This window comes from Pteropus alecto, unplaced genomic scaffold (assembly GCF_000325575.1).
Source record: "Pteropus alecto unplaced genomic scaffold, ASM32557v1 scaffold106, whole genome shotgun sequence".
NCBI classification, from domain to species: Eukaryota; Metazoa; Chordata; class Mammalia; order Chiroptera; family Pteropodidae; genus Pteropus; species Pteropus alecto.
Window position 1 is genome coordinate 10,565,832 of NW_006442103.1, and position 22,633 is coordinate 10,588,464.

At 50.8% G+C, this 22,633-nt stretch overlaps 1 protein-coding gene across 1 annotated transcript in view; it reads left to right on the forward strand.

Moving 5' to 3' along the window:
- SLC6A17 (solute carrier family 6 member 17) overlaps window positions 1-22,633 on the forward strand; it is a 45,107-nt gene that overhangs the window by 12,738 nt on the left and 9,736 nt on the right. Inside the window, exons 2-6 of the mRNA XM_006919616.3 lie at window positions 1,808-2,178; window positions 5,474-5,631; window positions 7,375-7,501; window positions 8,246-8,427; window positions 10,094-10,204. Of these exons, the coding sequence (XP_006919678.1) occupies window positions 1,893-2,178; window positions 5,474-5,631; window positions 7,375-7,501; window positions 8,246-8,427; window positions 10,094-10,204 (864 nt within the window). The 5' untranslated portion in view covers window positions 1,808-1,892. The remainder of the gene's footprint in view (window positions 1-1,807; window positions 2,179-5,473; window positions 5,632-7,374; window positions 7,502-8,245; window positions 8,428-10,093; window positions 10,205-22,633) is intronic.

The window sequence follows — 22,633 nt, forward strand, 5'->3', positions numbered from 1 at the left end:
ATAAGCTGTAGGGGAGACGGGGTAGCTAGACAAGCAGCCTTCACATGTACCTTAGGCTTTTTCCATTTGAGTGCTCTGGAGACAGGGACCTGCTGACTGGGAAAAGGGAAGGGGCTCATTCCGACAGCCCGGGCAAGAACACGGGCCTCCCCATTGTGCAGCCCCTAAGGGTACCATTTGCTTGTGTTGCATGGGCAAGGCAGGAACTACCCCGGAGGCTGGGGGCCGAAGGGTCCACAAACACACAGTTCCACCTCAGGGCACCTCCAGGACACAATGGGATGTTCAGCTGACCCATTATTAAGTGTAGTCCCAACAGAGAGATGCGTTTCTTCTATGGAATTCTGAGGTCTTCTAGGCAGGCTGGCTTTGCCCAGTTTCTCCAGAGCCCAAGACCTCTGACTGTAGCTGAGATGGAACAGTCACTAAAGACTCACTGTCCCCCTTAGATAAAATAAAGAGGGACGTGCCACCCACTGATGGGGTCCAAGGCCTGGCTTAGGGAAAGCTGGCTAACCCCACGGACCAGCATGGACAACTGTCCCCATCTGCCAGGCCTCCCAGATTCACTAGCAGGATCCGGCTGCCCAGACCCTCTCTAAGGTCAGGTGTGCCGGAGTCAGCCAGGAGGTCTGGGTCAAGCCCAGCAGGGAGGGCAGCCACGCACGCCTCTGCTGTGCAGTGCCTTGCCCATGCCCTTCAGGTGGCGCATCCGAGGAGAGAACAGATGGGAGCTTGGCTTCCAGAGGCAGCTCCTTCCTTAGTTAAGGAATTGTAGAACTGGGTAATTTATATCCCTAGAAAGACGCAGGACAACTGCAGGCCGGGCTGTATGTGTGTTTAGTTTTAAATTCTGTGACCTCTTCTTAATGAGGAGGTGCTTTGAAATATAGCAGGACAGTGGGATCCTTCAAAGGACTCACTTCCTTGGTGCTTTATTTCTTTAAGGGGAAGCATAAAAGATGGACGAGGAATAGCAGGAACGGGGGAGGGCGTTGCCCCGCCTGCATCGTGCAGACATTATCTGCTCTAAAACTGTCTCTAAAGGACAGAGAACTGGCTCTTGGCTGTGGTGGCCCTCAGATAATATCAGTGGTGAGCGATGACCCAGGATTTGTTGGCACCGAGCAAACACAGGGTTCTGGTGCCAGAATCCTTAGCAGAGCCTGGTAAGCACTAAAGGGGCCACAGGGCCTGGTGTCCGGGGGCCCCATGGTGAGATCGCTAGCTTTTTTTTTTTTTGAATGTGAATATCTCTTTGAATCACCTGGGGATCCTATAAAAATACAGAAAAAGATTCAGTAGGTCTGGATCGGGCCTGAGACTCTGCATTTCTAACTAGCCCCTGTGATGCTGCTGGTCATTGAATTGCATTTGAACAGAAAGACTTTAGAGAAGGCAGATGCTGGCTTCCTGGGTCCCACCAGGTGGTCTGGGCTCAACAAACACAAGAGGGCTTGGACCGGGCACAACCTGCACCATCCTAGGAGGGAAGGCTGTGGGACCACGTGGTCTTGAACGCTCTCAGATCTGGCTAGGAAAAGAGCAATGTTGTAGATGAGCCTTGATTTGGGTTTGGTGTCTGGTGTGGCCTCTTCCACCCCATTAGGTTAATCCCTCTAAGGAAAGGGAGTCTGCAGACTTAGGGCTCCTCGGTGGACACTCCCGTGGGGAGGAAGCCCAGCTCAATATTCCAGGCCACTGACCAGCTCCGAGTGTGTGCTAGGGAGTTGCTTTGAATGTGTCTACTTGAGCTCACATCGCTGGTGTGGCCAGCTAACCCTCTCCTGCTCACTTGGCTTCACAGGTCCCGGATGAGAAGGAGCTGACGACAGCCGAGTCCCACCTTCTCTGTGTGCTGGGAGCAGGGCCGTGAGGCCCCAGTGGCACCAATGCCAAAGAACAGCAAGGTGACCCAGCGTGAGCACAGTGGCGAGCATGTCACGGAGTCGGTGGCCGATCTGCTGGCCCTTGAGGAGCCTGTGGACTACAAGCAGAGTGTCCTGAACGTGGCCGGTGGGGCGGGTGGTAAGCAGGAGGCGGCGGAGGAGGAGCTGGATGCAGAAGACCGGCCGGCCTGGAACAGCAAGCTGCAGTACATCCTGGCCCAGATCGGCTTCTCCGTGGGCCTCGGCAACATCTGGCGGTTCCCCTACCTGTGCCAGAAAAACGGGGGCGGTAAGAGGCAGGCCTGCCGGCCTGGGGGGTGCCCTGCAAGTGGGCTGGGCTGAGGGGTGAAAAAGAACCCCTTCCCAAGGCAGGATTAGAACCTTTGTAGGTTGGAGGTCAGGCTTGCAGAGTAAGATGCCCTAAGAATCGCCAAGAGCTATCGAGAACCTGGAACGGCCTGGGTTCAAGTCCCAGCCCAGCCAGTCAGCTCTGGGTACAAGTTGCTTCATCTCTCTGTTCCTCGTCTGTAAAATGAGAAGAATAGTAGGATCCTTGGCAGGATGAAAAGAGCTTTATGTGTAGAATGCTTCACGCCATGTGACAGACACATCGTAAAGAGCAACTGTCGGCCTTTCCTTCCTTCCTTCCTTCCTTCCTTCCTTCGTTCCTTTCTTCCTTCCTTCCTTCCTTCCTTCTTTCCTTCCTTCGTTCCTTCGTTCCTTCCTTCCTTCCTTCCTTCATTCCTTTCTTCCTTTCTTCCTCCCTTCTTCCCTTCTTCCTTTCTTTATCTTTCTTTTTGGAGAAGTTAGTAATTAACAATAATTCCTTTCATATTATAATATATTCAGTTTCTGTTCAAATTTCCCTTCCTTCCTTCCTTCCTTCCTTCCTTCTTTTCTTTCTTTCTTTCTTTCTTTCTTATGGTGACATTGGTTAACGAAATCCAGTAAGTTTCAGGTGTACAATTTAGCAGTAAGGCATATATATATTGCATGTGTTGACCATTATTATTAAATGCTTACTAGGTGCTAGGCACTGTTCTAAGCACTTACTAAATATTAGGCTGAGATTTATGAAACTGCTGATATTTGAGCGTCTTGGAACAACCAAAGCACTGATCCTATGGTTCGACCATCGAATCTGCACAACAAACCCACATGAGGAAGGCGTTGTCATCATCCTCATTTTAGAGACTGCAAAACCGAGGCAAAGAGAGGTTAGGCAACTTGCTCGGGGTCACATAGCTGTGATAAAGTCAGGATTCAGACCTGGACAGTCTGGCCCCAGGGCCCGAGCATCAATCACCACACTTACCTGCTTCCCAGGTAGGAGGGACCTGCGTGCTGCCCCCCGCCCCCCCGAGTTGGAATCCCTCTGGAGGACCTTGCCCGGATAGCAAACCCCTTCTGCCCACCTGAGTCTGGATCTCAACCCTTATTCAATATGCATCTCAATAGGTCGAGACCACAGTGGTCTTTTAAATCCCAGGAATAAACCTCAGGGTTGGCCAGAAACAGAGCCAGAGTGTAGGCTGAGACACAGACTGTTGGTCACCCAGGCTGCTAAGTTTCCTAATGCCCTGAGCAGTGCTCCCAGCTGTTTTGACCGATGACCTGAGGCTCCTGAAAGCCACTGGAACATCAAAAGAAATCCAGATGTGTCCCTAAATTATATTTTCTAAAGTAGAAGATGGCACATTTTTAAACGATTTCAAAGAGGGTCGATATGAAAAGGTACCTCCGATTAACCAGAAGGTCCGCTCGCCCGGCCCGCAGCCCCCCGAGCGCTGCAGTTAGCTGGGCCTCAGAGTGGTAGAGAGACCAGCTCCGAGTCAGTGGCCCTGGGGCCTGAGAGACGGTGGCAGGTGGCGGGAAGTGGGGGGCTGGTCTTCGCTGCAGCACCCCTCTTTGGACAGCACTTACCTGCAGGTTTTCCCCGGTTCTTCGGTTGGAGGAGAGAAGCATCTGCCGAAGACGCCAACCAGCGTCTTTGACATCCTGAAACCCATCTCCCAGCATGTCTCGCCCATCCAGGGACACACAGGCGAAATACAGAACTAGTGTGGCCGTGTCCCTTTGCTCTCCCACAGACCACCTCTCTTTTGTTTCTCTGAGCTCAAGGCCGGGAGGCAGACTAGGTGAAAAGACAGAACCAGCAGACCTTCAGGCCCTCCCTCCTTTCAGCACCGTGATGGGGCTACTTGCTAGTGACGAGTTGAGTTTATGTGTTCGTGTGACTCTGTGCACGTGTGTGTTTAGTGAACGAGATGCCATCGTGTAAGGCTCAGTGGGTCGCCTCCCCTGGAAGCTTTCCAAATTAGCTCTATTGGACCCCAACCCCTCCCTCGGTTCTGTATGATGTGTGTGTATGTGACGTGTGTGTGTTCACACGTGCCGACATGGCTCACATGAATCTGTGGGTCCTGCCAGCTCTCCCCAGAGAGCGTCTGGGCCTTCTGTTGCCCTGACACCCCCACAGCCCATGCCTGGTACAGAGTAGGTAACGGCTGACTGTTGCCAGGTGCCACGTCTTGTGCCCAGGAGACGCAGATCCCCTGGGCTTGTTGGCAGATTGGGCCCATGTTGGGGAGCATCTGGGATGTCATGTTATGGGGGGCAGAGCAGTGTGGCTCGGGGTCTTGTGGAGCCTCCCAGCTTTCAGGGCTTGGTCCAGGGGTGCTGGGCGACCATCAAGGCACTGGTGACTGGGGCTAGTTTGACACCATTTGGCGGACAGGCAGGGCTGTGCCAACAGCATTACTAACAGGACTAGGTCGTTGGCACAGCTCTCGGCAGGGATCACTCGTCTGTGTCCAGACATGGTTTTAATTCTCCTGCTAAACGCCCTGTCACTTGGAAACGAGATTGTGTCTGCAGTGAGGCCTGAGACAGCGAGTTAATTTATCATCTGAAATCTTTAGCGAGATCTATTCTATCCTTTATGATCCTCCTAGCTACACTTTCCTGAACTGCTAATTTCTCCCCTGTTCCTTCCAATTAGCTGTAGATTAATGGCCATGCTGGTCAGACCCCCTCTCCCTGGAGAGCTTCCAAGCTCTGCTTCCCTGGAGCTGCCCAGTCTGTGGCGTCAGCATCTGGCTCGGACGTGGAGAAGCCTGTGCCTGGGGTCTGTGCCTGTGAGGGGGCCCTCCATCTGGGCAGCTGCTCTGTGGGTGGGCGGGGTTGTGAACAGGTGTCCCCAGAGTATGTCACGAGGTGAGTGTGTCTGTCTGCCTATGACTTGACATGTGGATTCCCGAGAGGCAGTACAGTGCCTGTCTGCCTGCCTGTCTGTCTGTCTGTCTATCTCTCGGTCCAGCCTTGTGAGTGGGAGGTGTTGATGTACATCTGGATCCTCCCTTAGCATTTCAGGTCAGGGGAGTCAAGGAGAGGAAGGCCGGTCTGAGTGGGCAGTGTGTGGTAGGTCACACGCATGAGCCAGAACATTCCCGGAGGAGGACAGGGACTGGTGACAGTCCGAGATGATCAGAGATGTAGACGGGACTGTAGGACCTGGCTGCCAGCCCTCCTTTACCCTAGCACCGTGCTCCAGATACCCGCTGACATTTCTCTCTCCTCCCCAGGTGCCTACCTGGTGCCCTACCTGGTGCTGCTGATCATCATTGGGATCCCACTTTTCTTCCTGGAGCTGGCTGTGGGCCAGAGGATCCGCCGCGGCAGCATCGGCGTGTGGCACTACGTGTGTCCCCGTCTGGGGGGCATCGGCTTCTCCAGCTGTATAGTGAGTTGCGGGCCAGCAGCGGGCGCTCACCGGGAGGGAGGGAGGCCGTTCCTGGGTACAGGGATTATAGACCAGAGTTCTCGGGTGGGTCAAGGGCAGGGAGGGGGACCCTCAACGTGAGAATTGCTTCCAGCTGCTGTCTCAAGGCCACATATTTCCTAAACTGAAAGTTGGCTCCACAGCCTGAAGCAGGATATATTGGGATTTTTAGTAAGTTGCAAAGGCCGGGACGTACTCACAAGGGGGTGCCTGGGACATCTCGGCTGGAGTTCTCTGGGGACACGTGGACCACCGCAGGTGGCTTTCTCTGCATACCAGCCTATCCACTCCCTGTGAGGAAGGCGCTTCCTCTTTCTTTGGTGAAGCGGTATTTTAATTGGGCAAGTGGGTGGCATGAGAAGAGGCAGCCCTGGGATCTCCTTGCCATTTTGCTGTTCATGAGCAGAGTTGGAGAAGGACTCAGACAAGAGCCAACCCAGGAGGGGTGAGGTTTTGGAACAGTGGATGATGGGGAGACCTGACTGGCCTGGATGGGGAGCTCTGTGAGGGCTCCAGGCTCATCCACGGGGCCTTGCTTAGTGCTCTAAGTGAGGACACTGAGCCTCCCTTAAGGGAAAAGCCTGCAGGCGCCCACACTTACACTTGTAATAAAAACTAGAATCTGCTTCTGGAAGGGACTGAGGGTTCTGTCAGGCCTGGCAGCAGGGCCAGTCTAAACCTGCCTGAAGCAGAGATGGGGGAGGGTCTGTGCAGCCCCCTCTCACGCCAGCATCGCCTCTGCACAGCAGACACAGCCGAATACAGCCCACTGTGCTGGGGCCGGCCGTGAGGGTGCGGGGGGTCTCCCCCTTGCACTGAAAACACCCAGGTAGAGGAAGTGGGTGTCTATTTTTCTCTCTATCCACTGTAAAGTGTGCTGTAGGAGTGTCTGCGCCTGCATGTCAGGGCTCAGGTGAAATCGATGAAGGGAGGGCCCTCAGCTGTCACACCGACCATCAGTGTCCCTGATGTATAATATAGCCAGGCCGCTGGAGATAGAAGGGGCTTGTCCACATCCAGAGTGGATGCGGCAGATTCCTGCACATGAAAGCATTGTTCTCAAAGAAACCCCTTGATCCTCAGCCAGAATCTATGCACCCCTATTTTAAGTACAATTCTGCCAAGGTCAGTTACTATGCTTCCAAGAAATGAGAAGTGACTTCTTTCTAGAGATGAAAAATGAGAACTGATGTCTTTCAAGAAGCCGGCTGCAGACAGTACCAAAGGGAGTGTAGTGTCCTGAGAGAAGGGTGGACACAGGAAACCAATAAGGAGCATCCAGAAAACCTCAGAAAAACAGAGCAGTCTGGGGCAGTTGACTACAGAGTCCAAAGCTGTGCGTGTTGCCATTGCCCCTGGGGGCAGCTCCGGAATTGTGAGCCTGAGTCATCAGGAAATGACAGGGAAGTGCTTTAAGCATCTTAGAAGAATTTCAAACCCGGAAAGGATTAACATTTTCAGTTTATTGCTTAAAGGAGAGAACTTTAATATCTGAAACATTCCGTGGATTCTCTGAATACCAGATGAATGGAGAATGAGGAGGGGGCCTCAGCTGCTCACTTCCCATCCCTCCTCCTCCTCCTTCAAGGCCACGTGCGACTGTGTGCAGTCCACCCCAGCCGTGGGCCTTGGGTGGGCATGAGGTATGGGGTGGACTTACCTGCAGCCTCCGTGACCCCCCTGCCCATGGATCTTCAACCTTAGGTCTGCCTCTTTGTCGGGCTGTATTATAATGTGATCATCGGGTGGAGCATCTTCTACTTCTTCAAGTCCTTCCAGTACCCACTGCCCTGGAGTGAATGTCCTATCAGAAGGAATAGGACAGTGGCAGGTAAGTATGGGACCCCCTGGATATGACCAGCTGGGAACCCCAGTCAGCCCTGTCCCAGCAAGGAGTCAGATGAGCCTAAGAAGCTTAGGTGTAGATTTGGGATTTTATTAACTTGCTGTGTCACCTTGCATAAGACACCTATCCTCTCTGATCCTCATTCCCGCTTCTGATGACCTCTTGCCAGCCTATCCCACAGAGTTCTTATGGGGATTGAATGAATTTGTGGGTATAGGTAAAGCTCTGGAAATTGTGTCTTTTCTTTATTTGTTACCAACTATCCTGTGCTACGCTAATACCATCCTCCCTGGAAACAGCCTTAATCGGCATGCCATATCTGTAAGGGGCTGGATGATTTATCCTACTTCACAGATGGGCAAACTGAGACCTAGAAGCAACTTTCCCATGGTCACACCACTGACTTAACGGAGGGATGGGAGCCCATGTCTCCACCTCCCAGCTCAGGACCTTCTCAAGGAACTAGAGGCCAGTTCTGCCTAACCCTTCCTGCCTTCCGTGGATAGACGGGGGCGAGGGGTGACATGAGTGGGAACTCAGCCCAATCACTGTGTCCTGAAGCCTCTCAGGCCCCATTGGGAGCCCAAGAGTCCTCAGGGTCTACCAGGTCCTGACTAACCTAGAACAGGCACAGCCCCTCCCTGCTGCCCACACTCAGCTGCCCCTCAGGAGAGGAGGTGGCCCCGCAGCCGCACCACTGAGGCCCCGTGGTCTTTGCTGCTGTTGCAGTGGTGGAGGCAGAGTGTGAAAAGAGCTCAGCCACTACCTACTTCTGGTACCGAGAGGCCTTGGACATCTCCAACTCCATCTCAGAGAGCGGGGGCCTCAATTGGAAGATGACCCTGTGCCTCCTTGTGGCCTGGACCATTGTGGGCATGGCCGTCGTCAAGGGCATCCAGTCCTCGGGGAAGGTGAGTCCGGAGGGGCACTGAGATCACACTGTCTGAGAAAGGTATGGAGAGCAGGGGGCTGAGAATTCTGGGTCATCTCATGCAGGATCCCGTGGGGAGGCTCGGCCTCTGGATGGCTCAGGTGACCACACAGGCCCTCTGAGGAAGCGATGGGAATGCCATTGCTACAGTATTGTTCCCGGTGGACAGCCCACCAAGAATGGGCTTGTGGAAAATCATGGCTTTGACTCCTAGCCTTCTGTGCTCAGATAACTCATGCCTGCTCTGCAAACTAAAGTGGGAACTAGGGGTATTAACTCAGGGACATTTGTCTAGATCCCAATCCTTCAGGATCCTAAGCAAAAGCCTTAGAAGAGCCTGCTCAGCAGTTTTGGTGAAAACCTGCAGTGTCTACAGCAAGCAGGCTCCGTGCGCAGGTGGGTGCCGTGAATGAAAGGGCCTCCGAGGGCGGCTCCTACAGCTTCTGCAGGTGCAGACCAGCCGCGCCCCACACACCTTCTCCTTATAGTTCAAATCCCCTTCAAATAAGGGCCCTTCCTTCTTTGTCACATGTCAGTATTCATGGACTGACTGCCAGGGCTGGAAAGGACGCTAGAGATCCTGTAGCCCAATTCACTCATTCTATAGATGAGAAAACTGAGGCCCAGAGATGGGAAAGCATCTCGCCTGAGATCACACAGCCGGTCGCTCCCAGAGCTGGAACTAGAGTCCTAGCTGTCTGTCTGAGGCTCCAGGTTCTTTACCAGACTTGGTGAGCGAGGAAGCTAAGCCTTGGAAAGGTAGCATGGTCTCAGCCACACCTCTTCCCTCTCTAAAGGCCAAAACTGTAGCTCACACATCGTGGCACTTATCAGGCACTGCCACGTGTATGAACACATTCGGTCCATGACAACGTTGGAAGTTAAGAGTTCTTATACCCCTTTTATAGATGAGCAGATGGAGGCACACTGAGGCTAGGTAAATGGCCCAAGGTCATGTGTCGATAAGTGGTAGAGCCAGGATCGAAACTCAGGCAGTCCAGCTGCAGACATGCACGCTGTTAACCTTCGCACCATCCTGCCTGAGCAGCCCTCCTGATTTCTTTCATTGCAGCAAACATCATGTGAGCATCTTCTTTGCATGAGGCTCTGTGCCAGGCACATGGGGATATGGAAATATGTAAGAAACACATGCTAGAAAATAGCACAGTATTTATAATCATAAGAGGACCTTCTTCTGATGTTTTTGCTTGGGAGCCATGTCTATAATCTCCCGGATGCCTTCCGTCAAAGGCGCTCTAAGGACAGGGGAGATCCTCAGGGGGTCCACTGGAGCCGGGGACAGAAAAGCAGGCACGAGACATGAAAAAATGAGGAGGGGAGAGCAAAGGGCCCCTTGCCCCCTTGGCGGCTCTTGGGGGTGGGGAGGCCTCAGACCCAGCCCCACCAGCCCTTGCAAGGAGAAAATCAGCCCCAGGCTCGGCCATGCTGACTCCAGCTTTTCTGTGCTCCTGTTTCTGTCTTGGCTCAAGGCCAGACATACGGTGGGGTTGGCCATGTGCCCAGGGGTCCCAGGGCTCTGCTCTCTGCAGCCATCAGAGGAGGCTCATGTGCCCCAGCTGTGAACAGGGGTGGGGCGCCAGCTGCATGAAGGGCTCTGTGCCACAGTGGATCCCTGTCCTCTGCAGGTGATGTATTTCAGCTCCCTCTTCCCCTATGTGGTGCTGGCCTGCTTCCTGGTCCGGGGGCTGCTGCTTCGAGGGGCTGTTGATGGTATCCTGCACATGTTCACTCCCAAGGTAAGGGCGTAGGGGTGCCCACAGCTCCATGGGCCCAATCAGCTTCATGCAGTGTAACACTCACAGAGGATCTGCTGTGTGTCGGGCATTGTGTCAAGCCCTGGAAGGATGCACGGGTGTTGGGGTATGGGCCCTGCCCTTGGGGTTTAAGGAGAAGTACATTACGTCAGTTTGGGAGGGGTGATACATGAATCGAGCTTTAGAGAGCAGATGGGATTTCAATGAGCGGCAAGAGGACATTGCAGTCAAAGGAACCACATGAGCAAGAGTGTGGAAAAGTACCGGGCATGCTGGTGGTAATGGTGGTTAGTCATTGGTGGTTAGTCCATGGTGGTTTGGCTGGGGCATGAGGACAGGGAGTGGTGGGGTTTTCATTGGGTGGGTCTGTGACAGCAGGAACCAAGAAGATGCCTAAGAGAAGAAGCTCCCTCAGGAATCCCAGCTTGTACCCAAATCAGGGAACAATGTTACTATTTTATTTAATAGACCAGGTGGACAGTGATTTTACCCTCAGCCAATTCATCTGCATCTCCTCTCCTTTAACAGGACATGTTTCATGGGGCTGCAGCAGGCACAGTGGTCTCTGCCCACCGTGTCGCCTTGCCTCTCTGTTCCCCTTCAGACCACTGAACACAGCTGGCATGAGTCAGTCCACTAAGGAGTAAGAGATTTGCAGATGCAGGTTGGGATGCCCTTCAAAGTGCCCCAAGCGATGTAATTAGCGACCCTGCTGGGCAGCCTGCGAAGTCCACCTCCTAATGCCAATTGACCAATCAGCGACCAGCAGGGGGGCCTGGTGAGATCCCAGTCACAGGCGTGGGTCAGAACCCCGCCAGTCTGAGGCCCTCAACATGGGCACTCGAAGTGTCATATCATACACATGCAAACATACACTAGAAGTTACACAGAAAATTCATACAGATGACACAGGGAGAAAAATCCAGATCCAGTGCAGTTTGAAATCCCCATTTCCCCCCAACTCCCCTGCTCTTCCACTGTGAACAGCTTCTGGTGTTTGGGGCGGGGGTGGCAATGCTCAGGACACACACCACTAGGTATTCACCAGACGTATAACCTGGCCCTTGGCATTCTGGGAAATAACATCTGAGGTTTCTATGGGAACAACCATGGAGGTCCACTTTATGAAGCACTTAGTGAATCTCCAGAGGCATGAGTGTGACTCCCGAGCCATGTGGCTGGCATAGGGTTGTGAACACACGGTATCTGACAAAGAAGAAAAAAATGCAAACCTGATTTCTTTGGGTTGGCAGGCGGGGGCGGGGCGTGCGGTGGGGGTGGGGATGGCCATGAGAAGAGAGCCAACTGTTTTTATGAATTACTTCAACTGTATCTCTAGACTCACGATCAGTCTAATGTGTTCACGTGAGTCTTTTAGTTATACTTTACTGAGGAATTTATATACCCTGGAGATGTCCATAAATGTGGAGATTCACACAGGTCTCCAGATGGGCCCCATGCAGGTGTTAAGAAAGCCCTGTGTGTAACTCTGAGAACAAGTAAAACCAATTCGTGAGATTAGCTGCTGGCCCCTGCACCCACAACACTGCTCACCTTTTGATTCAGACACTCTTTAAAACATCTTTTTAATTATGAAATATCTCAGGAATATAAAGACACATATATAATGATATAATAAACATTCTTAAGAAATAAAGTATTATGGATGCCATAGAAGTGCCTGTGCAGTCACCCTGATCTTATTCCCTTCTTCTCCAAAGATACTCATGTTCCCGAATTGGGGATTTATCTAATATCATTTTAAAAAATTTGTAGCATACGTGTCCATAAGCAACATATAGCATTTGTGCCCACTTTTAAACTTTACATGAATGGCGTCATATTATATGTAACCTTTGGTGACTTGCTTTTATTTTCGCTCAACACTGTTTTTTTGAGATTTATCTATAATGATATATGTAGCTCCGGTGCATCCATTTTTCATTGCTGTATAGTAGTCCACTGTGGCACTAAACTGAAATCGATTTATTCATCCTGTAGTTGATGATCGTTTGTTTCCAGTTTTCAGCATGGCTAATGATGCTACAATAGACATTATTACACAGATCTTTATGAGCACAGGTGTATATGTTTAGGAGTGGAATTGCTGTCCCAAAGAACATGTCCATCTTCAGTTTTACTAGATGTTGGCCAAATTGCTCTCTAATGCGGTGGTTGCGCCTATTAACACTCCCACCAGTTTCGTATGAGAGTCCCAGTGGCTTCACATTTGCTAGGCTTCAATTTTTGCCAGATGGATGTAAATGGCTGATGCTCATTTTGGGCAACAGGGGGCGCTCCTTTCCAAAACCTTTTCCTGGATGTTCAGGAAATAGTGTGATTCCACTCTAGCATTTGCAGAGGCCAGAGTTTCATGAGTTGAAGCTTAAATAAATCCAGAAGGTGCTAGAGGAGCCAGGTCACCAAGAACCAGCAGGTATGGCCCCTGACCCACCTAGCTCTTGTGACTTTTAGTCTGGATAGAGCCTGTGGGGCCCATCTTGAGACCTTGCCCACTGGAACAGTTCTATGGGGCAGGTCCTGCCCTTGACGCTGGAGGGATGCGTTGAGCAGGGAAGGGCCTCAGAGGCTAAACTCCTCCATCAAGAATCCTTTTCACAGCCTGAGCCACTGTTTGTTTGAGGTAGGTAAGGCCAGCAACGATGGCTGGGGTGAGGTTCCGCTGTAAAATACCCTCCAAGTCATCTGCAAAAAGAGACCCACTCCCAGAAACATTTGTCCGACAGTCCATCCACGGCAGAACTGCGGCCGTTCCGACCCAGGATGCTGAGACAGGAGGAACCTGGGAACCAGTTCACGTTCCTGCCGTAGAATGTTGCTGCAGAGTGCCAGGGCTGTTGCACACAGCTGCCCAGGCTGTGCACTGCTCCGTTCATAGCGACCACAGAGTAGATGACAGGCGTCATGCCACTTGGCAGCCGTGGCAGAGCCCAGGAAGATGTTTGGCTGGGGCAGCTCAGAATCCATTTGAAAGAAGCATAAGCTTCCATGGATTTGCTGAATGACCCCGAAAATTCTCTCTTCTGTAAAGTCTTTCAGCATCAGAAATAGTCCAAGCCGTAGGACCTGGACTTCCAGTCCATGCCTTTAAGCAGTTACTGAGTGTGACAAATGCAATGTGGCCAGGATACCATGATGACCCACTAGCATCTTTGATGGGACAGTAACTCATGTTAATGGCCGATAAACTTGAATTCCTTAGGCCACTTCTCTCCTGATTACTTTCTTTCTATTCAGTTAAAGACTAAGTCAGTGTGGGGTACCACACAATTAACGACATTATTTTCTCAATTGAAAGTAATGGATTAGGGTAGATTATGTTGGAATAGTGAACAAAATTACAAGTGTTCATGTCCTTTAGCCCAATTATTCCACTTCTGGTATTTGTCCTATGGATGTACTACTCACCCTCAAGCAACATGATCTATGCACAATATTGGTCATTACAGCATTTTGTGTTAGTAGCAAAAGACTGAAAACAACCCAAATGACCATGATGCATTTATTCCATTATTCGACAGTGGTTCATTGAATGTCTGCTATGTTCTGGGCACGGTCGTAGGTCCTGGGATCCAGCAGTGAACAGAGAGAACAAACTTCCAGGTCCTCACGGAGCTTGCATTTTAGTGGCGGGAGACAGTGTAATAAAGGAGTTGTCGGATGGTGTTGCTAAGGAGAGGAGTAAAGCAGAGAAGGAAGGATTAGGGGCGCAGGGAAGAGGGGTTGCTTTGGAACGCATGCTCGAGGGAGGCCTTTCTGAGAAAGTGACATTAGAGTGAAGACCAGGGGAGGTGAGGGAGCGGGTCATGGGGATATTTGGAGGTAGCGTAGTCCATTCCAGAGGGAGCGATAACCAAAAGGCCTTGAGATTGGACATGTCTGGCGCATTCAAAGAGGCTTGTGTGGCTGGAATGGCATGGGAGAGAGGTAGGTTATGAGGGCAGTGGGGTAGTGGGAAGCCAGATCGTGAAGATTTCGCAGGCCAGGTGAGGACTTCGGTGTCTACTCCGGGTGAAATGGGAGCTATTGGAGAGTTCTGAGTAGATGATCTAACTCCATCTTTGAAGGATCACTCTGGCTGCCATAGAGAATCTGAGGGTCCAAAGAATAAACAAGGAGACTCACTAGAAGGCTCCATGCAGATGCTAGTATCCATTCTAGATGAGAGGTGACTGCAGCTGGAGCCCAGGTAATGGTAATGGGGGTGATGAGAAGTGGTCATATGGAGGATTTATTGAGGAAGGAAAGCCAACGGGATTTGTTCTTGGATTGGATATGAGGTGTGAGAGAAAGAATGGGGTCAAGGGTGACTCCAAGGCTTGTTGCCTGAGCAACTGGGAGGATGGAGTTGACATTTATGGAGATGGAGGAAGACAGTAGGAGGAGCAGGTTTGGTGGGGGACCCCAAGAGTACCGTTTGGGGCATGGCAGGTCTGAATGTCTGAGTATCCAGGTGGAGATGTTGAGTAGGTAGTTGGATGAGTCTGGAGGTTGGGTGAAAGTATAAATTTGGCAGGCAGAGAATTTAAAGTTGTGTACTGGTTACAGCCGCCTGGAAAATGGATGTAGACAGAGAAGAGATCTGAGCACCGAGCACTGGGGTCCTGGTGTTTAGAGATTAGGGAAGAGATAGCCAGTAAAGGGAGAAGGAGGAGGAGGAGGGTGGAGGGAAATGTTCATCCCAGACGCAAAGAGAAGAAAATACTTTAAGAAGGAAGGAATGGTCAGCCATGTCCAAAACTGCCAAGAAGTGAGGACTGAGAAATGGCCAATGAACTTAGCAACAGAGGGGTCACTGATGACTTTGGTGGAGCGCTGGGGACAAAGTCTAATAGTAATAGGTTCAAGGGAAAATGGGAGGTAAGAAATTAAGGACAAGTAATAGACAACACTTATTTTCAGAAGTTTTGCTGCAAAGGGGAGCAGAGAAATGAGAAATGGGGTGTTAACTGGACAGGACCATGGGATCAAAGGTGTTATTTCAGAATTTTATATGACGATAAAAATAATCCATCATACACTGCTGGTGGGAATGTAAAATGATGCAGCTGCTTTGGAAAAGCAATCTGGCAGTTCCTCAAAAGGTTAGACAGAGCTAGCATATGACCCAGCAATTCCACTCCTGGGCACATATCCAAGAGAACTGAAAACATATGTCCACACGAAACTTGTACACAAATGTTCATAGCAGTGTTCTTCTCAATAGCCAGAAAGTAGAAGCAACTCAAAAGTCCATCAGCAGATGAACGGAAAAATAAAGGGTAGTCTATCCATACAACGGAATTATTATCCGGCCATAAAAAGGAATGACATACTGATACACACTACAACATGGGTGAACCCTGAAAACATTAAGCTAAGTGAAAGAAACCAGTCACAAAACACCACATATTGTATGATCCCATTTACATGAAATGTCCAGAATAGGCAAATCTGTAGAGATAGAAAACAGGTTAGTGGTCGTTCAGGGCTAGGTTTGTGGGGAAGTTGGGAGGGAAATGGGTAGTGACTGTTAATGGATACGGGCTTTCTTTTCGGGGTGATGATGATGTTCTAAAATTGATTGCGGTAATGGCTGCTAAATGTTCTAAGATCGATGGTGGTAATGACTGCTAAATCGTGTTCCGAGATTCAATTTCCAGTGTGTGGGGCGGGCTCCCCACATTTCCAGCAAGCAGTTCTCGGAACACCGGCTGGGCATCCAAGAATTCAACTCCATTCGACTCAATCCTTACACTGTCTACCCGGAGATAGCATCAAATTCCACAAGGTTTAGCGCTACAAGAATGCCCGTCTCCCCCCAGATGCCAGACACAAATTCAGGTTGTTACCCTTGCTTCTGACCAACTGGTTCCAGCAAACCCCTCCTTGAGTTCGATTAATTTACTAGAAAGGCTCTCAGGGAGACGTCTTACTAAATCACCAATTTATTATAAATGGATATAACTCAGGAGCAACCGGATGGAAGAGATGCGTAGGACAGGTATGGGGAAAGGGCGCAGAATCCCATGCCCTCCAGGCACGCCACTGTCCCGGCCTATCTACCCGACCACCAACCTGGAAGCTCTCTGACCTGTCCTTTTGGGTTTTTAAGGAGGCTTCTTTACAGAGCCATGACTGATTACATCATTGGCTACTGTAGCTCCTCTCCAGAAGTCACGGGGCTGGGACCAAAAGTTCCAACCCCTCTCATCAGTTGTTGGTTTTCCTTACAACCAGCCCCTATCCTTATGTGCTTCCAAAACTCATCTCGTTCACATAACAAAAGACACCATTATCACTCTCAACACTTAGGAAATTCCAAGGGTTTTAAGACCCCTGAGCAAGGAACTGTGGATGAGGAGCAAATATCTTAGAAATCACAATATCACAGCTGCACAGCTCTGCGATATACGAAAATCCACTGAATTGTACACTTAAAAAATTCACTTAAGAAGGGGCAATCGATACTATCATAGAGGACGGAACCAAAGTCTTTGAATAAGCAGGCGAAATGGAATCCGGTGCCCAAGTGGAGGAGTTGATCTTAGCGAGGAGCAGTCACTGTCCCCAAGGGAAGGGGAGGGACAGGCCTGCCTTTGGGCACAGATATTGGCATCTGAGGAGCTGTGGTTAGAAGCTTCTCCTTGCAGGAATTCTCTTCTGATTGTGTCATTTTTCTCTGTGAAGTAAGAAGCAATGTCACCAGCTGTGATTGAGAATGATGGAGAAGGGGTCGGAGGCCTAAAGAGGAGTGAGTGTGAAATAACTGAGTGAGGGGCAGGGAATGCGTGCCGCAGGCAGGGCACGCTGGAGGTCAGGGGTCAGGAGTGTGCGGTGAAGTTGGCCAACGTGGTACTTAAAACAACCATGTTTAACAATGGATGGTGCTTCCTATGTGCCAGGCACTGTCACACACACCTTATGTAGATTAACTCATTTAAACTCGCACCTAGGTGTAGACCCTAGACCTAGGAATCGCTAATACCACCGTTTCGCGCATGGGGGGAACTGAAGCACAGAGAGATTAAATAACTTGTCCAAGGTCCCACCTGTCCAGAGGCCCCAGGTGTGCGTTATGTGATTTCTCCAGCTGTGGTTAGCTGCTTGAGGGCAAGCCACCGTAGGTGTAGGGTTGGATATCACCAGGGCAAGGAGCTTATCGAGCGGTGACAATGGAGAGATGGCAGGGGAGTCAAGAATGTAAGCAGGGGAGTGACCAAAATGATGGACCATTGACTAAGATGATTAGGAAGGGAAGTCGGGATACAAACGGGGTGAGGTGCAGTGAAATGGAGGTAGGTCCCTGGGGGGTTGAAGAATTTTGAGAGTCAAGGTACTACAGGGAGTGAGCTGGAAGACGGGGTGCTTTGGTGTCCAGGATCCTTCATGCTGAGGTTAGAGTCAGAGCACAGGTAGTATGACAAAGGCCATGGCACCACCATAGGAGTCGGGCGAAGGACAGGATCAGCGGAACGGAGGAGGTGAAGAGCCCAGGAGGCAGACTGTTTGTTGAAAGGGACACTGAGGTAGATACTGAAATTACCCAGAGTGATGGCAGCACTTGTATTGGAAAGAGAGACAGTGCACGGTGGAATGAGGGGGAGCGGCCTGGAGAAACAGGCAGCACCCTGTCCACCGCCAGACCCAAGTGTCCCAAGGGTGTGTGAGAAAACAGCCTTCTCCAGAGCAACCTGAGAGGGCGGTAGGAGAAGCCCCGGGCTCTGGGGAAGCCAGGCTTTGCTCAGCCGCCTCTGCAGAGCAGGCTCACCTGGGACCGTAGCAACGAGGGCGAAATGCCAGTGCTCGGGCCCGCCCCTGACTAATCAGAATCAAGCAAATTAGTTCGATCGCTAGATGTGATGTCCCGGTGGTATCCAGAGTCCGCCAAGCTCGCCAGGTGATTCTAATATTCAGCCAGGCCGGAGAAGCCCGGAGTCAGAGCCAGAAGGAGAGAGAACTTCCAGAGAAGAGCGTGGACATGGGGGCTTTGCTGGTGTGAGACTGAGTTCCGGGGGCCGGTGGGAGGGACTGAGGCTTGAGTGAGAGGAGGGGACAGGCCCAGCCACCCCAGGATGATTATTCAGACGAAAAGGACGACCCGGGAGTCGTGGACGTTTTGTAGCAGCAGAAGTCAACGGGGCCTCGGACTGAAGGGCCAGGGCTGCTGGTCCCTTAGGCAGATCATGGGGACAAGACTGTGAGTGGGCAGAGGGGACAGTTCTCCAGGAGCCTTGAAACTCTGTGGGTTCTCAGTTCAATATGCTGAACTGTGGGCTGTGGGCTTGGGCGGTGGCCTGAGGAGGGTGGAGGGCTCCATGGACATCTCTGGTGTGGACAGAAGGGGAGAAAAGGGGAGGGACACACACAGAGACATACAAGGTGTGTACAGATTGTGTGTGTGTGTGTGTGTATTGTTGATATATGCATTACGTAGCACTAGAGGGTATGCAAAAAACTGACGTCAGGGTTACATCTCGGGAAGGGAATTGGGTGTCTAGGATGCAGAGGTGAGGAAAAGGAGACCTAACTGTGCCTTTTGAGTTTCAAACGACATAACCGCATCACCTGTGAGCAGTCATGATGAAAGCCATACTGGTCGTCTGGGGTCGTCTGAGCTGTGCTGTAGCTTCGGGCATCTGCCTCTCACTTTGCCACCTCTGGTGCCTAGACAAGCAGGCGGACCCTAGAGAGCCAGACTGGCCACAGGGTCAAGGTTGTGCATTAACCCTAGAGAAGTGAGGTCCCTGCAGGTCCTAAAGGCCCAGATACGGAGGTTAGTGGGGGAACCACCTGATCCCCACAGTTTGAGTACAGTTCCTGAGCAGGATGACGAGGGCAGCCCGGCCTCGTCAGCAGAGGGTGGGAAGACGCTGGAGCTGGGTGATCGGGTCCAGACCCCAGCACACTGCTCAGCAGTCAGAGGGCAAGACCGTGGCTTCTTGGGGCCTCAGTTTCCTCAGCTGCGAGATGGGGTGAACCATGGTAGCTCCCTTGAGCATTGTCAGGGGGGCACGTGGGACTGCTCTTGCTGTGTAGAGCTGTTATTATTTTCGTCCCTCGTGAAGGTGACATTGCTCTTAGGCGATGGGAGCTGGGTGCTCCAGTGCCATCTGGTGTCTCATAGTCCCGGCTGGCTCTGGCACGGGCAGGTACCCGGCAGTGCTAAGGAATAGGGGTGTGGTCCCGCCATGCCCCGGCTCGGGCTGGGCGCTCAGCAGCTGTTTGCTGATTCAAAAAGCATCTTCGTGCCGCTGAGTCAAATGCCATGAAACACCTTGTTCCCTGCGTGAGGAAGTGACTCAGCCAGTGTGCCAGGGAAGTGACAGGAAGCCATTTCTGTGGGGGCGGGGAATGCACCCCAAGGTGGGTATAAGCCTGTCTTCTTACCTCTCCTCTTGTGGTCACATCTTGGTGTCCAGAAAGAACACTGAGCTTCCTAAGATCTGGCCATGGGTTCATTCTGTGTTGACACTCTGATCAAGAGGACCTTGTTGAAATCATGCACCATCACCCCAGAAATCCTGAAAGAGCCCCCTTTAAGTTCAGGAAACAGTGGACATTCAGTCCTGAAGGTGCTTGACTCAACTCATTTTGAAGACGCAGGTCAGCCTTTGCCTTTCTCTGTCTGTCCCTTGACCCCGACTCTTTTTTTTCATGTGCCAGGCACTGCTCATGCAAAGACAAACAGCAGGTGGGCTCCATCTCTGAGAAGCACAAAGTGTCGAAGGGGAGAGAGACACATACACCTGTAATTCGGGTATCGACAAGAGCCATGAGGGCCCAGGACCACAACTAGCTCAGCCAGAGGCAGTCAGGAGGAGCTTCAAAGAGGTGGTGATACTTGTGCTGGGTTTTGAGATACAAATAGAAGTTCACCAGAAAGTGAGTAGCAGGAAGGAAATTCCAGGCAGAGGGACTAGCCTGGGCAAAGGCCAGAGGAAGGAGAGCGTGTGCCTTTGGAGAGTAGTAAGTTCACTGCAGTTAGAGCATTCAGAACATAGAATGGGAAAAGATTTTCTAGCAGGCAGTGGGGAACCAACAAAGATGTTTCAACGTGCAAATCACATAACCAGAACTATGTCCCTCTCAACCTGCCCTCTCTCATAAAATCTTTTGCTGCTTTGGAGCTCATCAAACTACCCTGAGTCCTTCCGCAAGGTCCAAGTGTCTAGCCCAACGGAAGTGCCCGGGTTCCAGATTGGTAGAACTATCATGATTGACATCCGTGAGCATCAGTGAATGCCAGCACGCCTTCCAAGCATAAGTAATCCCTCCATTCATTTCCGGGAACTTCTGGGAAGATTAAACAAACAAACAAAAAACAAACACCCAGAAGAGGGGAGGCACACAAGCCCTTTACCAGTGGGACTGTGGTTACAGCAGTCCCCCTTATCCACAAGTAAAACGTTCTGAGACTCCCAGTAAATGCCTGAAACCGCAGATCGTACCAAACTCTATGTGTACTAAGTTTTTCCTATACACACACACACACTTCTTCACTTAAGGGAAGCACTTTATGGCTCTTTGGCATGTCCAGATTGCCAGGGTCATCAGTCTTGCACTCTGGGGACATTATTCAGTAAAATAACACAAACACTGAGATACCACGACAGTCGATCTAATAACCGAGGTGGCTCCTAAGTGCCTAACGGGCGGGGAACATATTCAGCACAGAAACGCTGGACAAAGGGATGATCTATATCCCAGGTGGGCCGGAGCGGGATGGCGTGAGATGTCATCATGCTACTCAGAATGGCGCATAATTTAGAACTTAGGAATGGTTTATTTCTGGAATTTTCTATTTAACATTTTCAGACTTTGGTCGACCTTAAGTAACCGAAATCATGGAAAGCGAGACCTTGGATAAGGGGGAGACTGCTGTATTTTGTTCTTTTTTTAAAAAATAATCTTCGAATTTCTATGAGGCTCCTGTTTCCTTATCCGTAATGCCCAAATCCAAATAGCCCTGAAAAACAAAAGTGTCTTTTTTTCTTTTTCCCGGTACTCATTTTGCGGCAAAATGACCCAAACAGATGTGAGGCTATTTATAGTCTTTATTGATTTACATGGTGCGAATATTTATATTCTGTGGCGGAAATACAAATGTGTGTGGTTACGGGTTTGTCCCCAACCCTGCTGGGGGTGTTATGTAATTATGTGACATATGCACCATGTTACCTTTCTACAATAAAATTAGAAACATAAGCCTGATTTCCAAAACCAGTCTGGTCCCAGGGAGGCTGGGTAAGGACACGTGGGCCTGTATTGTTTTCGTAATGAAGACCGGCCCCAATTCTCTGGTCGTCTGAATCTCCCATGCTCGACTGTCACCATTTTAAACCATTTTTACCTGTCCGAACATTCTGACTTGCCCCTTCAGCACACCTTGCCCCCAGAAGGTGATTCTGCCTCCTGCATTATAAGCCCGCTGAGTCAGGAGATGGTTCTAGGGGGTCGCCATGGCCTAGCACCAGACACGCTGTATTCTGGTAACTCCTGTGCCCCAGCTAGCCAGCTCCGTTACTTCGAGCAAGTAGTTTCACCTTTGGGCCTCAGTTTTCTCTGACCCCCACCAAGAAAACCTCTGTCCTGACTAGGTCGAGGCATTTTGTCAGGATTAAATGCTACTACGTGCCAGGCATGACTGATGGCTCTACGCTTGAGCCTCACATTCTGGGAGGAAGACTCTTATTATTCTCACTTTTCAGATGAGAAAACCGAGGCTAATAAAACAGGCACAACTGCTTGCCCCAGCCTCCTCAGCTAATTGAAGATGGGAGTCATCTGGGTCTGTCTTTGGACCTGGGTCTGGCTGACTGTAAAGCCCTGTGCTGGGTCCAAGCCGTGATCCGGGCCTTGGGAAAGCGGTAGTAAAAGGAGAACGGGTGTGAAGGCACTTTGGAAATTGTCCCGTGCCATGTAGATGACGTCGTGGTTCCGGATCCTGTCAGGTCTGAGAGCTGATGGGAAAAGGGGCGTCAGGCAGGGGCTTCCCCTCTCCAGGAGGTATCTGGGTTCTGTGCTGCAGGTTAGGTGGGTGGGTTCCTCTGTGACCTGGAGCATTAGATGTGTATGAATGAATGTTGGTCTTTTTTTTCTGGGAAAAGGGAGATTGTGTGGGCACGAGGGAGACAATGGTGTCTTTTTTTAATAATTCGAGGTGGAGGAGGTCTCAGGAAGACATTGTTGTTCTCACTTCTCTTGTATTGTTTGTTGTGCAGCCTGTACACTGTACAACTCTAGGAGTCACTATTCACACTATAGTCTAAGCGAATGGCACTCCAGCCCTGGAGATGTTGCTTAGTATGATAGCTCCATGGTAAGCAACGGTAGCAGTTAAAAGTAACTGAGAACTTGCTCTGTAAGCACTTTATAGCGTTTATTTTATCCTACCCAAGCTTCACAATG